Here is an 18050-nt window from a genome sequence, read left to right as displayed (position 1 = left end):
CAGAATACATAGAGTTTTAATAACTGTATATTAACATGTAAAAATATAACGCTCACAAAACACATAAACGTATACTATTCACTATTAACAATCTATTTATAAATGATCTTCGCACTGAACAACATTTGACAAATTTAAAAAGTTGGCACAACTGGAATGGAATAAACGAATGCTGGAATTGCAATGGTATTTACTGCGACAGTCGTATATATACGTAACCCGAAGATTTAACTTTAAAAAAAATAGTTCCATGGTCAATTTAACCACTCTAGTAGGCTTAAATGGATATTAATTCCTAACATACAGTTCAATTATTTCTTGAAAATCAATCAGACAGCAGGTATAGTAAATTAAATGTGGTGACGTTGGTTATTAGACATTTGTTTCATGAAGTTGACTTTAAAGGAGTTAATATGTGCTAGTGAGGAAAATAGTCGGTAGTATGTTCCATAGAAAGAGCAGCTTAATATTCGCAAAAAGTCATACCCCGATGAAGTGTTTTGAAAAACTAGTTTTCGAACTCGAAACGTTTTAAGCACGACGCTGTGTGTTCCACAGTCGTTACCTACCTGGTCGTATAGTGCATGTCTTTTCTATGAACTTCGGTTGTGTTAACACGTAAAAGTATGGTATTCAATTAATATAAGTCATAGATCAAGTAACAAAACTATTGGTATGTGGAAAGGCAACTTCCTTGTGAATGATTGATGCATACTATATGTGTATTAGGTATGAATGTTTAACAATGTGTTATTCGTAACTGTTGTTTAAAAGTATTGTGCCCGGATCATACACAGCGGTCAGGGCAAGAGAAGTAATAACTGATGTAACTGTCAAACTATGAAATATGCATGTAGTTAAGGTTAACATTCTTATGTTCAGGGTTTGACATGCATGCGTATACATTTTAAATCGAATTAAAATAGTGTACTTAGATATGGTTACGGACCAGATATAATGTGAAAAAGATTATGTGTCAAATACTTCATCATACATATCTGTTGAGCACTTAACTTAATTATAGCTCCCGTTTTCGTTTCAAGTCACCTCGTTTTGGAGGTCAGATACGTATATGAACCTTGGAATGATTTCACATTCAAATTGACAAGACATATATATACATACTTTATAAAGCAATATACATGTACTATTAGACAAAATGGTATCATTCTCTGCTGATATTTGTGGATAATATATAAGATATAAACACATTCGCTATTAAATATCTAGTGATATCATTTTGTGGCTAATTTGAAAATAAAACAACATTAAGGCATAAACATTAAGCATGGTTTAATAAAAAGTTTAGACAATTTCGACTAAAACTATAATGAAAATTCAAAATGTAGGCATTTAAATGGTACATGCCGATTAGCATCATGAGCTAAAAAGATTTAACCAATGCGGTATTAACATGCAATATTTACACATACATACAAACATACAAACATGCATACAAACATTCATACAAACATTCATACATACATGCATGCATACATACATACATACATATACATACATACATATACATACATACATACATACATACATACATACATACATACATACATACATACATACATACACACACACACACACACATACATACATACATACATACATACATACATACATACATACATACATACATACATACATACATACATACATACATACATACATACATACATACATACATACATACATACATACATACGTACGTACGTACGTACGTACGTACGTACGTACGTACATACATACATACATACATACATACATACATACATACATACATACATACATACATACATACATACATACATACATACATACATACATACATACATACATACATACATACATACATACATACATACATACATACATACATACATACATACATACATACATACATACATACATACATACATACATACATACATACATACATACATACATACATACATACATACATACATACATACATACATATAAACATACATACATACATAAATACATACATACATACATACATACATACATACATACATACATACATACATACATACATACATACATACATAAATACATACATACAGACATACATGCATACATATATACATACGTATCAGATTATAACATTATAATTATAATTGTCGACAGTTATGTATATCCTGATTAAAAAATCATCTAATTTAATAACACGTATTTTTCATGGGAAAACAATGTGAAAAATACTGCGAAACTGCCTTTAAAACTTAGAAGAGAGAGAGAGCTCTGTTTGTAGCAACGCATAAGGGAGATCACTCTGTCGAACCGAAAACACTTTCTTCTTAATATGCAAGTAAAATGGCTTCCAACTTCAAGTTAGAGTCTTCTGTCGCATCAAAAGGATCAGATACCATATTGGACTATACTTGCTCAGCTTGCCAGGAGCTGGAGGCTCAGTTTCATTGTGAGGAATGATGCAAGGGTTTCTGTGACAGCTGTGTTAAACTGCACAGCCAACTGTACAAGACTCACACTGTGTTTGGAAGAGAACAAAATGGAGAAATGGCCGATTGCCAGGTCAACGTTAGACTTGCTGGAGAAGTGTTCAGAGCATAGCGATGGGATTATAAAACTGTTCTGTGAGGACCATAGCCAACTGTGTTGTCTTGTTTGCGTTGCACGCTATCACAGGTAAATTGAATTTAACCATTTGTATTGTTGTTTTTGTTTGCTTTAACAAATATGTTTTCTAACCATTTTAAAGACGGAAATTTAACAATAAAGTTTAAATCTAATCGTATATATTTACTAGTCCAATTGAATTTTGAAACATTCTGAATTTTAAATATGTGTTGACAGATAATGAACACACCTTAAGATGTTCGAAAAACTAACATCTTTAGCTTTCGAATCAACCAAATCTAGGCCGCAATTGTTTATGTAAACCGTCAAATTTTAGTAAAGCGGCTTATATGGATTTGAAGTAGCGAATTACTACGTTTGAAGTGACACTGCACTACATGAACATACATGTTAAACTGTTAAAAGTTGAGTGCTGATATCAATTTTTACATTTTTCGGCAGTTGCGGGTTCGATGATCGGCCGGGCTACATAATTTGTGTGGTGATTGGTCATGCAATCATATCTAGAACCTTTTCCCCCCTACCTCTACTTTAGATAAGCAATCCGTTACTTGAATAAATATGTTCACTTAGCACTTGTAATCAGCTACCACAAGAAAGTGTGAGCTGTTGATATGAACGAAATGCTATTGCAAACGGTAAAACAATCCAACCAATCAACTAAACACAAAAGCTAAAATGAAAAATGTGTTTAAAGATAATAATTTCCATATGGCCAACGTAATGTAAATGTCTGTTAAATTTCGTGTTTTAAATGAACTTCGCTTAGCGAGTACGACCATGCATGCTTTCTTCTATAGCATATTATAAGCGCAGAATATAGATACATACAACGGGGTATATATATATATATCGTATTGTAGATCATGCAGTAAAGTCAGCCTTATTGAAGAGATAAACAGAAATTCAACGGCAGACGCCCATCATCTCTCATCAAACATTCACAAAATACAAAAAGAGTTCATGAAAGTGAAAGAAAAAGCATAAGGCAATCTTATGACGCTTAAAATGACGTTCCAGCGAATAAAGGTAGAGATCGAAACAGTGCGGCAGAACATAAATAAAGAATTAGATCTGCTAGAGAGAGAATCAATGCAACAAGTGGACAAATTGATTTCTAGCTATACGATAAATCTTACTCAAGAAAGAGACAAGTGTGACATAATTCAAGAAAGTATGCAATGCCTCAGTAAAGTGGTTAATGAAGTTTGCAACAAGAGCAGTAAGCTTCTTTTTATGGCATTAGAAAAATATCAACAGCAGATAAAGGACTTTGAATTATTTCTAAAAGAGTCGAAAATTACACATGAATATGGTATACAATTTGCACCCAGTATCGACTTTGCGAAGTATATATTCCAATTGACAGGGCTGGGGAAAGTTGTACATCCAAAATAGGTCATTTTGCTGCAGAGAAAATCAGAATATAGCGTTGAAAGGTCGCCTGATAAATATTCATGCATTATTTATGCAATATGTGAGCTGCCTACGGGTGTGACACTTGAACTAGACTTTCAAAATAATAAGGTGAAACTGTTAGACAAGAAATATCTGTTTTTTAGCTATTGTGAAGTGTCTTCCTATGTATATGACATGTGTATGATATCTCCATGTGAGGTAGTCATTACAACGAATGAGCAAAACGGTGACGGACTACACGGTCTACAGATGATAACTGTAAGGAATTACAGGTTGCAGAAAGGAAACAAGATCCAGCTGCCACATAATTGTGTTGGTATTGCCCACCATAAGGGTTCTCTGTATGTAACTTCCGGTAAAGCTCTGTATCACTACACTCTGACTGGAACAGTAATAAAGAAACTGTACGAGGATACAATAGGATCTAATACAGGTATTGGACACGCAATCTCTTATTATCATAATTACAATGCAATGGTATAAAGAAACAAATATTACAAATCGATCTTGTGAATCACGAATTTATAGTGCATCACTAAAGTTTCACAATATGTGTATTGAAGATTTGTACATGCATACCAAAATTTCGAAATTTGTACTCACATGAAATAGCGATACAATAAATCTGTAAACAATTGTTCGAAAGCGAAAGTGAACTTCGAAGTATAAGGTATTTTGGATGTTTGACTAGTTAAGTGCACTTAAATAAGCACAGTCTACTATGTCGCTTAACGTGCCATTCTAATTATAGCCATACACAATCATGTTAGGTGCCTTTTTCACATGTAAATGAGTGACAAGAATATTTGAGTATTTAATTATTTCCGAATAACCATAAATTGCATATAAATATTGTTTTAAACTGTCTAATGTTTGCAGTGTACAAATGTGCTGTAAACGTCGTGAGTGACACGATCTTCGTCACCAACATAGACAAAAACACACTTCTTACACTAGCCATGGATGGAACAGTTATCTCCACCTTTTCTGCCATTGACCTAAAAGGCCAACGGGGTGTTCATGTGACAGCTAGTGACCAAGAATTCGTCAGTAACGCATCAACCAGCACAATTATACAAGTTAACAGCGACGGGAAGAAGAAGCTACCGGGAAAGATGGGGTAAAATGCCATTTTTCAGCGTTCTACAGTTGTAGCACTGATTCATTGCTCGTGGTTTATGTAAATAATAAAATCAAAATTTTTAAAGTAGCATAGGCGTCGAGAAAACAAATCGTGAACTAGAATGATAGAAATGATCAACTTAGGATTTATTCTATAATTAATGTTCACTTGTAGATTTACAAGTCAGCATAATATGAAGTACGTTTACAACGTATTATTTCGTGTTGTAAATATGCTTAAATTACAAATATACAGCTTGTGTAAACATATAAATTATTAGTTATTTTAAAACATTTATTGCAAAAAATACTGGTAAACACATGAATATCATTTTTCATACACTAACGTCCTTAAATGGAGGAATGCAGAAAAAGACATTTGAAAGTCGTCTGACAAATGTCGTTTGCATTTTTCAAAAATAAAGCAGAATAAAAACCATTTACGTAAATGGCTGCATGCTGTTTGTTTTTACTGAAACTTTTTTTACATACACGTTTACGTTTTGATTCTTGTTTTCATTTACGTTCTTCCTTTGATTATTTTTTTTTATTATCGTACTTATTATATATAATTCTTGTACTTTATTTGACATTGTTTTTGTATTTTGGACCCTTGTTTGAATCCTATTTGGATTTACTTACTCTATTTGATTCTTGTTTTCATTTATTAAGTTGTTTTGAAACAAAAATTTCATAAGACGTTGAGTATTTATAACGGTATATTATAACAAGTAAATATATGTTTCTCATGAATTTGATCAGAAAATGTGCATTTATTTAACATGTTATTAATGTTTGCAGTTAGTATTAAATATGTCAGTAATGCAAAACACTGTGATGTATAAAGTATTACTTTGGTTGTTATTTTAAATTGTATTCGCGTATTTGATGTAAGCATAACGTCAACATTAATTTGTACAATATGAATTTATTACTGATCTTTACCTGATACTAGCGAAGGTATATGCATGTTGAAGATTGAAAAAGACCATTTATTTAGTAAGTATTTATAGCATATGTAAAATGTATATTAAACAATTTCTAAATTTACACGATCCATACACCAAGTCATTGCAAATATGTTTATTCTCCCCTCCAAAAAGGAGGGAACATACAGAAGCAACTTTGTCCGTCCGTCATAATTTTAATGTAATGGAATTGAGTGAGTACATATTTCGTTTTATCGCGATAACTTAGAAACTAACGATCCGAATTCAACGAAACTCTATGTAGCAGCAATTAGGGTGGACATGTACATATTGATAGGTCCTGCCGCTTCAACAAGCACTAACACTAACTCCTCGCACTGACCATAAATGGAGCAGTATTCTCCATCTTTACTGATACTGAATTACAAGACCCACGGGATGTACATTCGATTGGCCACAATGGCAGACGTATGCTCCACCATCAGCTATATAGAAGGGTACATTGAAAAGACAATATTACATCTGTAACTGTATATAATTACATGCACAGAAATCCGTTGCTCATGTATCTCTTCCTTCAGTTAGCATTTATCACACATGCTATTAATGTTTGTAGGAAGTATTACAATTTGCTGCATATATTATTGTCTGCAAAGCAAATATTTAAATTTCTGTGTTCGATGTATACTTATTTACAATATTTATCGCTTTTTATTATTTCCGCCTGTGCAATCTGGTGACTTGACAATAAGTTCGTTATTGCGGACCAAAATTACATGTTATTTTGCTAATAATAATCTGTATTTTATCTATTAAAATACCGTGCAATTGTATACAAAAATCGTTTATATAAGTTATGTATAATATTCAACCAGGAGATGAGTCCATAATAATTAAGTGCAGCATATCGTCCACATTTAGAGCAACATGCTCTTATATTCAAGAATGGTATAACATGTGAAAACACGAATGAAATTGCTTCAACTTGTATTTACATTACACATAATTGTATCACTCTTATGTAGAACAGTTAGTGTACTTTTATAAATTAAAGGTAAAATTAAAAGATCGATTTTGCGTTAGATGTCCTTGAGAATTTCTTTCTCCTTCAATACATAACAAATCACTGGTAATTAAATGTTGCATAGATGCGCATACGGATACGTTAAATGCATTTGCCTTCCATTGACTGACATTCATAGGAATCACAGCACAGATTGAGTAATCAAATAAGTTTGCTAATAAAGTATTTGGGGACAATATGATGCTATTGATTGTGTAACTGGAAAACTCACGTTATTCAAGCAACAAAATCGATTTTGTTTTGGTCAAAGATGTGACCCCAATGCAATGATACGTTTTTCGCCATACTAGACCGTGATCTTGCGAAAACGTGTACAATTATGTACACGCTTATTGCAGGATATTACTATGATAAACCAATCTACACAGTTCTTCATTATGTAATTTATCACTCAGTATTTAACAAAACAATGGGTATCACTCAACTGGCAATATTATGTACAGGTTTAATGAATATATTATGACCTTAGATATACCATCATGAGCATCCACAGTTTTAAATTGCAATGGTTTGAACAAGATTTGTTCATCGGTAGTTTATTCAAATCACCGTAGTCAGTTTACCCTCTTTTTCTGAGCAAGCTGGTCTACAATACATGCTGATGGCTTCTGATGTGCAGAACGTACAGCAGAATCTCTAAGAATTATCATTCTTGTTTTTAAAAGATCAATTGTTTTGAACTATTGGAGTGGTAGTAATGTCAGAAATATTCGTGTATCTAGTACACATCTGAATGAATCAACCTTGCTCAAAGAATGTCAGCCACTGAGTATTTCCATAACACAGACTAATGTTTGATGAGGTATTTCCATTATGTTATGCAAAAGTACCCCAGTCATCATCTTAACACATAGGGCATCTTCTGCACTGAGCTTATGTCAACCTGAAGATCAAATTAATTGTTATTAAGACACTCAGTATTGACTATCTAATCTTATTTGGTTACCATTTGCATTAAACAGTTTTTATAGTTTATTTACAACTGAATTAAATTTTATACAAAAGCAATCGCAGTTGAGTTGGAGAGAATATTGTCAAAGTATTGCATATTATTACATGCAGTTTTGTACCTCTGGAGAATAATGTCTATACAGAAAAATAATATATACTAAGCTTATAGTCATAATTATTATTCCGATAGTGTTGCAATGACAATATATGCAACCAAGTCTGAAAGTGGTCTCGGCGCAATCTTAAGAATACACATACTAATAACGTATCAAATTGGCAATGAAATTATCGAAAAGTATTATTTTGAATCGCTTTCGCATAACACGAGCTACCCTTTTGTAGCAAGAGGTCCTTTAGTGCGTCTTATCCAAAACACGAAATATCTATAGAAACGATTTTAAATACATAAATATTATAAGATGATAGATTTTTGTAAACATCAACGTGTCCATTATTTAATGCAAGCGACCAATTACCGATACAATACAGGATACATGTACAAAACTACTGTAAACATAAACAGGACTAAATGTAGGATCATAACCGCATGAGACCGGTATATGCAATGCAATGAGAGTTTAAACCGGTTGATGGCGAGCCAAAACTAAAAATAGCATAAGATAATTCAAAATGACTTTTAGTCGATCAGTTGCTATAACTGGTTTTAACCATTGTTGCCTTAATGTTTGTGTTACGCAAAGTTCGTGCATCGCTTTGATTTCAGTTAGAGATAGCTGCGTTGTTGACACTGTAGGATTTCTGGACGAATACGTCCATTTCGAAAAACGCGATTATTTTTAAGTTTTAATGCGCGAAACAGACATATTTCTACCTTTTTAACACCAGATATATTCGAATTGACATAGATAAAATATGTTTTTATTTATACGTAATTTACTATTCCATGTAGTTCATATCAATGTGTGGGGCTTCAATGTAGCAACGCATAGGGGAGAAAACTGTGTCTAAACAAAACACTTCCTGGTTCACCTGAAAACAAAATGGCTTCAAACTTGGAGACTTCGCTTGCAGCAAAATAATCAGACACAATATCGGACTTTTCCTGTGATGCTTTCAATAAATACGCGGCTCAGTTTTACTGTGAAGGGTGTTCTAAGTGTTACTGCAATAATTGTGTGAAACTACACAGCCAGCTATTTAATTCTCACTCTTTGTTCGGCAAAGAACAAATGGAGAAATGGCCGATTACTAAGTCAACGTTAGACGTACTGGAGCAGTGTGAAGAGCATAGCGATGAAAAACTAAAACTGATCTGTGAGGACCATAGCCAACTTTGTTGACACATTTGCGTGGCACTTCATCACAGGTAAGATATATGAAAACAAGCTATATTGTTTTTTGTAGTTTTTTCTTAAGAGTATGTTTTCTATCTACATTAAACATTGTGAAGAAGGGTTGGTGAGAACTGGATGTTCTTCTTAAATATATTCGATGTTGTTTACAAGTAAACGTGAATTTACGGTTTCATTTGTAAATATGTATGTCTACATAAATAAGCACTCCCTATGGTTTAAAATCTCTGCCGTATTTATTTATATAACCCGTCCATTTTTAGTCAAGAGGTTTATATTGAGTTAAGTGTGGGCAAACTACGTTAGGAATGATAATGTAATAAATGTTGAAATGTTTAAGGTTGAGTGTTGATATCAATATTTGCATTTCCCGATTACTGCCTTAGGATGATGGTAGAGAGCAGGGTTACAAATCTGAGGATCGCGGGTTTGATCTCTGCTCTGGTCGGGTCAAATAACTTGAATGATGAATGATAACAGGTTTTTTTTCTGCTATGTAAAAAAAGCCGTAAAACGGACCCAATCCCAAAGCAAACGGACCAAATCCTTAACCTAGGTGAAACTGTTAGACAAGAAATACCCGTGTTTGAGCAACTTCACAGTGCCTCAGTATTCATATGACATGTGTCTAACATCTCCGAGTGAGGTGGTTGGGTGGTTGTTACTTGTTACCACGATAAGCAACCCATTGGCGGTCCACACGGTCTTCACATGATAACTGTGCGGAATGACATGTTGGAGAAGGGAAGGACGCTTCAGCAGCAACACAGGTGTGTTGATGTTACCCACCATGAAGATGCTCTGTTTGTAACTTCCGAGAAAGCTGTGTATCAATACACTCTGACTGGATTAGTAATACAGAAACTGTACGAGGACACGACATGATCTAATACAGGTAGTGGACACAAACTCTTTTATTATAGTAATTACAATGCACAAGTATGAAGAAACACATATTACTAATCGATCTCGTAAATCACGAATTAATAGTTGATCACTTAGTTTCACAATTTGTGTATTTTTGATTTTTACATGTTTACTTAATTTTGGACTCACATGAAATAGCAAAACAAATAAATTTGTATAAGCATGGTTGGAACGCGAAAGTATACTTCGAAATATAAGGTCATTTAGATTATACTTAGTCCGTATGCTAGGTGAGTGCACTTAAATAAGCTCGGTCTGCCATGGCGCTATTCAAATTATAGCGAAGCATAATAATCTTAGGTGCCTTTTCCTCATGTAAATCGAGTGACCAGAATAATAACATGTGAATATTAACCGATTTCAGAATAACTTGAAATTGCATATACATATTGTCTCATTATTTTTCATGTTTGCAGTGTACGAATGTGCTGTTAACCTCATGGGTGACAAGATCTACGTAAACAACATGGACAAACACACAGTTCTTACACTGGCCATGGGTGGAGCAGTTATCTCAACCTTTTCTGACACTGACCTAAAATTCACAAGAGGTGTTCATGTGACAGCTGGTGGACATGTGCATGTTTGTGGCTATGCATCAAACACGATTATACAGTTGGACAGCGAGGGAAAACAAGACGATTTCCATACTGGCTACTGAGAAGGACGAAGAAGACGGTCCAAGTGTAGTTTCTACAGTTACAGCACTGATTCAGTGCTCGTAGTTGATGAAAACAATATCATTATAGTTTTTTAAAGTAACATAGGCAGGGACAGAACAAATCATGAAATAGAACGATAGAAAGTATCATCTTAGAATTGGTTCTGTACTTATTTTCAAATGTAGATTGCAATGCAGCAATACATGTATTTCATTTTCAACGTTTTATTTCGTGATGTAAATATGGTAAAAAAAAACGAAACGACTTGTGTAAACATGAAAATCGCCAAATTAATTTATTCAAGTAATTGTTTCTTTTATGTAATCCTCAAACTTAATTTGCTTGTTAGCAAGCCTAAGAATTTTCTAGGTATCGTACGAAAGCGAAATGTGTAAACGGTGCTATTTTCCTACAGATCGATTAACTGACGGACAGGTGCAAAGCAATATGCATCCGCTTATTCACAGTCGAGGGGAATATTGACCTCACGCACACATTACGTATCGGTGATTTTATTATTTTAATATTTATTCTCTTCCTGAACCTTTTATATAATTCATAATTAAAAAAATACATGAAAAGTGTGGTTGCCCTATTATTCCCAGGTAAACATTCACATGTTACAAATCGTCTCTGTAATGATTTTTTCAAACTTATAACCCAAACTCAAATCAGTGTGTTTTTTCTTCTTTCGGCGAGGCTAATATATACCAAATTTGACACGATTATATTTTAATAAGTATGCAGCAAAAAATTTGATAGACACAACTATTCAACTTATACATTATTGGATGCAAACCTACTGCAAGTGTAAACATTCCTCCGCTGCGAAATACATATTACATAATTATTTACATAAGTGTTTCAATAATCTGAATAATAACAAGTTATAAATTTATTTGACAAACACGTTAGAATTGAACACAAATATAGGATAATACTATGGCTAATGTTTGGTATAAAGTCTGTAAAGTCTGTAAATACAATGTAATAATTATTATTTTTTAGCAAAATAAAATATGATTGTTGTTTTTTAAGCCCACATAAACGGTCAACGACAATCGCACGCCTCCAATGTAGAAACTTTAGCTGATTGTGAAACAAATACTGTGAAATTGTTTAAATGTGCATGTTGTACTTATGTTTGAATTATGGTTGAATTCTAAAAAGAATAATTTATTTTCGGCCTTACTTTTTAATTTCTAGTAGATGCCAATTAAACCATAACAAAACGCATGCTCAACACCTGTTCTGTTAACAAATACATGTAATGAATTAATATCTCGTTAGTTTAACATGTTGTTCATACTTCCCCAACAATTAACTAATATTATATCGGCATGTCTTGTAATTCGTTCCGAATATAATTTTAAATAGCGTAGTGAGTTGAAGCAAAGAACAAAAACAATGTTGATTCAGACGTTATTGTTGTAGACACTTTTCAAAACAAGCAATACATTGATAACAAAATTATAAATATGCAATTTTTCTTTATTTCTATATTGGTCCATTGCAACCCCTGACGTCAAATTGCATGGAGATATGAACTTGCCACCGTGTTGGATTCACTCTGGCACACAATGCTAGCACTGGATAAGGCAGTTGATTGAGTCGTATGGTGTTCCCGTCATGATTTGCATCAAATAACTACAAGAGAAAAAAAAAGGAAGTGAAAATGATTCCAACTCTATAGTAAATAACGGCATTTTATAAACATATATCTTTTTTTAAGTAAAAGTATTCATCAATGATTTGTTTGTATGAGTACGCGATGGAGTATTGAATGTAGTGTCCACTTTCAGACAGGGTGGTCCAGGGTAAGATACGAATATTGCGAGCGTTATCAAGTTCTTAGAAAAACTATATAGGAAACTGACTCAATCTCAAGTCAGTCTAACTATCAGCTTAACTATTTTAGTTTTAAAACGAGTTCAATTAAAAAACAAATGACGATGTATCCAAAAAACATGCTATAACTTAAGTATATAAAAAACAACAACGCAGAACTAAAGTATATAAAAGATGCGAAGAAACATAATGTATATATAGATGCATAGTAAACTGATTTATGTAATTCTTTAATGCTGCGTGTCGGGACGTTATAATACTGGACTGCAAATAATACTTATCGACGAGGTGAGTAAAGCGTTCATTACAAGTTTTAGGTTGAATGTTATTCTGCTGATATTGCCATGTCTCGTATAGACAATACATTCCTTACATTAAATGAAAAACTACACGTACTGGGGGCTTACACAAAGTTATATCCTGATAATTTCTCAAGAGTTCAATGGTCAGGATATGAACGTGTTAATCTGCGTGTAATAAACATATATGATACCATGTCGGATCCATTCGTGTGCGTGTAAGTGTTGAAGATCTCACAGTCTCTGCTGTACATGAATCGGTACTGCGTCACCCATTGGGGATTCCGATGATTCTGAGATATGGGTCTGCCACGCGTTTCAATGCCGGTGATTATTTTCGGAACAGTGAAGTTTACCTTTTCAAGAAAAGAAATAATTTCATTCAAATCAATTATTAAAGGCGTAGCTTCAGCCATTTTTATTTTATTATCCCTGTCACCATTACCCAACAAAAACATCACGCACATTAAACCATGTACTGGCAGCAAGTTGCAGTATACAACTAATTAGTCAGATTACGGAACAATAATGTAGTATGAAATATTTAAAAACGAATATATGAGGTTTACGACCTGGATGTACTGATTTGTATCCGCAACACCTGCCGCCCATATCCCTGCTCTGAATGATGTTCCCTCTCCCGTTTCCGTGGAATTAAGGCGCCCCTGGTCAGCCCCAAACTTATCGGGCTCATTTTGATCCCATTGCGACGAAACGGACAAAGTCGAGTCATTCGTGACCAAATATTCATCAACGGAACACTTTCTCTCTGAAATAATGGCATCCCTTTTAAATGCTAATATTTGATTCGCCAATATTAATTTGGCACTGGCATCTATCATTATATTTAAAAAAAACATGTCAATATAGCTAGCGTTATATTTCTTGAGATCCACATATATTCAACTTAACATTATATACAATATAGGCTATTTGTTTCTCATTTGATGTTGAAAGCATTATAACCGCTTAGAGCATGAATGAGTGGATTGCAGAGCACCCAACGGAAACCAATTAGCTTTGTATTTGAACACTCATCATTGAATACAATAAAAAAGCATTACATGTTATATCGGTTACATAAATTAAACGGCTATAGAGTAATCAAAGAGTTCACATAGTTTTCTCCTAAACCTATCGGGGCATTGACACACGTCAGGTGATACACACTTTCCAACGTTATGACATTCAGGATTATATAGGGCTGATATAAAGGTAGTCGATTCAAATTATTAATAGTTAACCAATTACACTCAATGTTGGACAGACTGCAAAGATGTTTCAGACTTAGTGCTTTATACAAGTATAAGCCCCAAACGGTTACCGTTTCTCTCTGATTATACTCCTTTAATTGACGTTTCGGCATAATGCCTTTATCAAAACATTGGAAATTATATGGTAACTACATTTTTTCAGCTTTTGACTGCACAATTTAAATAACAAAGAAAAATGTTTTTAAACGTCAAATGACGTTGTACATGATGACGTCATAAATTGCATTATTTAAAATGGCGCCCAAAAAATGTAAAAATTCGCCAAAAATGAAATGACGTTAAACACTTACATATTTTGTCTTAAACTTATGTTAAATATGTGCTTTATATATTTAATAAATTGATATTATACAATAAAACAATCATCATCATATGTAATTATAATCGACCTAAACTTATTATCATTAATTAAATAGGGTAAACTTATTTAATGACTTTAATTATTTCAATCCATATCTATGTAAAATATTATAATGATATTTGATTAAATAATCATATATACTTGCTATTCTATATAACAAATACACATTATGGATAAGATACATTGCATAAAGTACTATTATTTTTACATACATTTAGGTTGATGATTTATATAATATGTTTTTCACATACATTTTTTACAAGATAGTTTCCCGCAGCAGTACATCAAGTTGATTTTTTGTATAAAGTCCATTTGGCGATTGTGTTTGAAACTTCTTTATGAATTCCAGTTCTTTAATAAGTCTGTAATAATGGGAACTGTCTCTTATTTGTGTTAACACTGATACACCCATATCCTGCACTCTGTGGCCAGCACCATTGAAATGTTCTTAGATCGGTTTATCTCTTCGTAGCCGCACGTCAGCCTCGTGTTCTTTGGCACGTTCCTTTAATGATCTGCGTGTCTCTCCGACGTATACCATCTTTTGGCATTTAATACAAAATATACCGTACACCAAGTTATAAATGTTACAGTTCTGTGTTATTGCTTCGTTTGGAAATTCGCTTTTTGGGTTCTTATGAAAACCTCTTTTCAACATTTTACAGACTATACAATTAGTCTTACACGATTGTGGTATTAGTTGAGAACGTTTGTTTATTTCTTTATTTGTTTTTCCATGAACCAAAATGTCACCGATATTCCTATCTCGTCTGTATGCAACTATTGGTACGTCTGGGAATATATTTTTCATTCTGTCTGATTGATATAGTTTGTCGGTATCTTTTCGAATTATTGAGTGGATATTTGGAAGGTTGTTAGAATAAGTTATAGCTAGTGGTACTCTCTTGTTGGCTGTTTTATTTAACATAATAATATTATATAATATTTAACATAGATATGGATTGAAATAATTAAAGTCATTAAATAAGTTTACCCTATTTAATTAATGATAATAAGTTTAGGTCGATTATAATTACATATGATGATGATTGTTTTATTGTATAACATCAATTTATTAAATATATAAAGCACATATTTAACATAAGTTTAAGACAAAATATGTAAGTGTTTTACGTCATTTCATTTTTGGCGAATTTTTACATTTTTTTGGCGCCATTTTAAATAATGCCATTTATGACGTCATCATGTACAACGTCATTTGACGTTAAAAAACATTTTTCTTTGTTATTTAAATTGTGCAGTCAAAAGATGTAAAAATGTAGTTAACATATAATTTCTAATGTTTTGATAAAGGCATTATGCCGAAACGTCAATTAAAGGAGTATAATCAGAGAGTTATAATTATTTAATATCCCTTCGGATAATTCAACTGAGGCTATCGTTTCGTTAACAATTACTCAAAGCACTGACACAATGCATAAACTCGTTTCTACGTTCTTACATTCAGTGTCGCACAGAGCTCATGTTAAGATTTGTTCGTGGACTCTTCATTTAAGGTACATGATAGGTCATTTTTGAAGTCATCAATTCGACTGAATAAGCTGGTTAACCAGTAAGTGAGCAAATGTTAGCATTATTGTTTGTTTTTCAGCGCAATAAAAACCGAGAAAAAACCTTAGCTCTGAGCTCTGCCGCATGTTTTTTTTATATTTCATTACATTTCATATATGACATATTATATTGTTCCTTTACTAAATTGTAGAACTGAACACACATCTTTATTTTCATTCATCTGATTACGCAATTTATGAATTTGTAACACGTGACGTTATTTCTGGTACGTAAACATACTATACTATGGATTAAGGGGCGACTATTCGGAGGAGGTTGATGTTTTTACGGTAAAATAAAAAAAAGAAGATATCATTCAACGATTTCAAAACATATTGTGGAGTTAGTGTATGTCATTTATTTTTTGAAACTTCATATGAATCAAATTAATTGTGCCGACCAGTCATTCGATTTAGTGAATCGCGTGTGTGCTTAGAATGTTTAGCAATCGTTACGTGTCCAAAAATAGTAAAGTTATTACTAAACAGATATCAAGAATTGTTAAGGCTTAATAAGCCGAGAGATTCATGCACGTTTTGTTATTCAGACGCTTAATACGTCGATATTCCAAGCTGCAGTTGCCCTGCCGTCATGAACAGGACTTGTGTCTTGTCGTGGAGTTATTTATATTAAGGACAGGTTACTTGGGATCCCTTAAAGCATTCAAAGTGAAACCCTCAATTACAAAAATCACAAACTCGTAAAATATAAAACAAAAACTGAAATGCTTCAAAACGCTTGTATAAAACCAAACATGTGTTTACAGATGTTGAGATTGGCATTTGAGGTCAGTTTTATTAATGGGAATACATATGACTTGTCGCAAAGTTCGTCGAGACACAATACACGATAAACGTGAACAAAGTCCATTTCTGATTTCTATGCGTTTTATTTCCGCTTATTAACACAGCACAACGTTTTTAAAATGTTTGTCATATACAAGACACTTGCGAAGCCCGCAACGGGCCCCGCCCGCGACAGTAAGTAATAATGCCTTCTATGTTCGACTGCTCATGTAAGACTGCCTTATTAATATAGATATAAACGACGAAAGCTTTGATGATGGTATGTATGCAATTCTGATTGGCCGTGTAAAGTCACGTGTCTGCAACTTATGCAACGGACACATAACGAATACATACGGAATTGACCCAATGTTGGCACGCAAGGTAAACAAATATTCGTGTCCGGTAATTATTGACGTTAACCCGAGGCTATTGAAATGTTGGTCTATGTGGCCGCCAATCCAAGACCGCATGAAATCTGGTACAAATTTCGACCATCATATTAATCCAACAATGCCCCAATTGTGCGTTTGGTGTGCGTTATGTTACACCATCTTAATTGACTGTGTGACATTAGCTTTGACACACATAATAATAAAAATACTCAAGTCAGTTTCAATGTTCATAACGATTTATTTCTATTGATTTAATTTCAATACAACGTTTCCAATGTTCGTAACATATTGCAAACTATGAGTTAAATGTAATGGCATATGTGCCCCGTGACAATAACAAATTGCGTGACCGTAATGTTCGTCGGTTTCTTGCTAGCTAACTCACCTCTACTGACTAACAGTGTATTAATATTGATTGGAACACCAAATGCTCACATGTCAATTTCCGACGGGATCTTCCGACCACATGCCCAAC

The 18050-nt window shown here is 33.3% G+C and overlaps 2 protein-coding genes and 1 long non-coding RNA gene across 6 annotated transcripts in view; 2 read left to right on the top strand and 1 right to left on the bottom strand.

The window, feature by feature from the left end:
- Positions 1-2345: 2345 nt before the first annotated feature.
- Positions 2346-5725, top strand: LOC127847759 (uncharacterized). 2 transcript variants are annotated; one of them, XR_008034157.1, is made up of 3 exons: positions 2346-2682; positions 3498-4486; positions 4933-5725. XR_008034157.1 is itself a non-coding variant. In XM_052379890.1 (2 exons), exons 1-2 carry the CDS (start codon positions 4228-4230, stop codon positions 5175-5177), a joined length of 504 nt encoding a protein of 167 aa, XP_052235850.1. In that variant the 5' UTR covers positions 4054-4227; the 3' UTR covers positions 5178-5725. The 2 variants fall into 2 exon arrangements, 1 of the variants encoding a protein (XP_052235850.1); XM_052379890.1 differs by lacking the exon at positions 2346-2682 and having other exon boundaries at positions 4054-4486.
- Positions 5726-9135: 3410 nt separating this feature from the next.
- Positions 9136-11726, top strand: LOC127847762 (uncharacterized). Its single transcript, XR_008034161.1, has 3 exons — positions 9136-9466; positions 9959-10347; positions 10796-11726. It is a non-coding gene; the product is annotated as an uncharacterized LOC127847762 (long non-coding RNA).
- A 725-nt stretch (positions 11727-12451) lies between these two features.
- Positions 12452-18050, bottom strand: part of LOC127847744 (uncharacterized) — a 29982-nt gene continuing 24383 nt past the window's right edge. The window contains exons 12-14 of one of the 3 annotated variants that reach the window (XM_052379851.1): positions 13761-13957; positions 13383-13544; positions 12452-12688 (exon numbers count right to left, since the gene is read on the bottom strand). In XM_052379851.1, coding sequence (XP_052235811.1) covers positions 12539-12688; positions 13383-13544; positions 13761-13957 — 509 coding nt within the window. In that variant the 3' untranslated portion in view covers positions 12452-12538. The remainder of the gene's footprint in view (positions 12689-13382; positions 13545-13760; positions 13958-18050) is intronic. The other 2 variants (XM_052379852.1, XM_052379853.1) reach the window with 2 other exon arrangements.

Source organism: Dreissena polymorpha, chromosome 10 (genome assembly GCF_020536995.1).
Source record: "Dreissena polymorpha isolate Duluth1 chromosome 10, UMN_Dpol_1.0, whole genome shotgun sequence".
In the NCBI taxonomy this organism is placed as follows: Eukaryota; Metazoa; Mollusca; class Bivalvia; order Myida; family Dreissenidae; genus Dreissena; species Dreissena polymorpha.
Note: the sequence above shows the minus strand (reverse complement) of the source record. Positions and strands in the feature narration are given on the sequence as shown.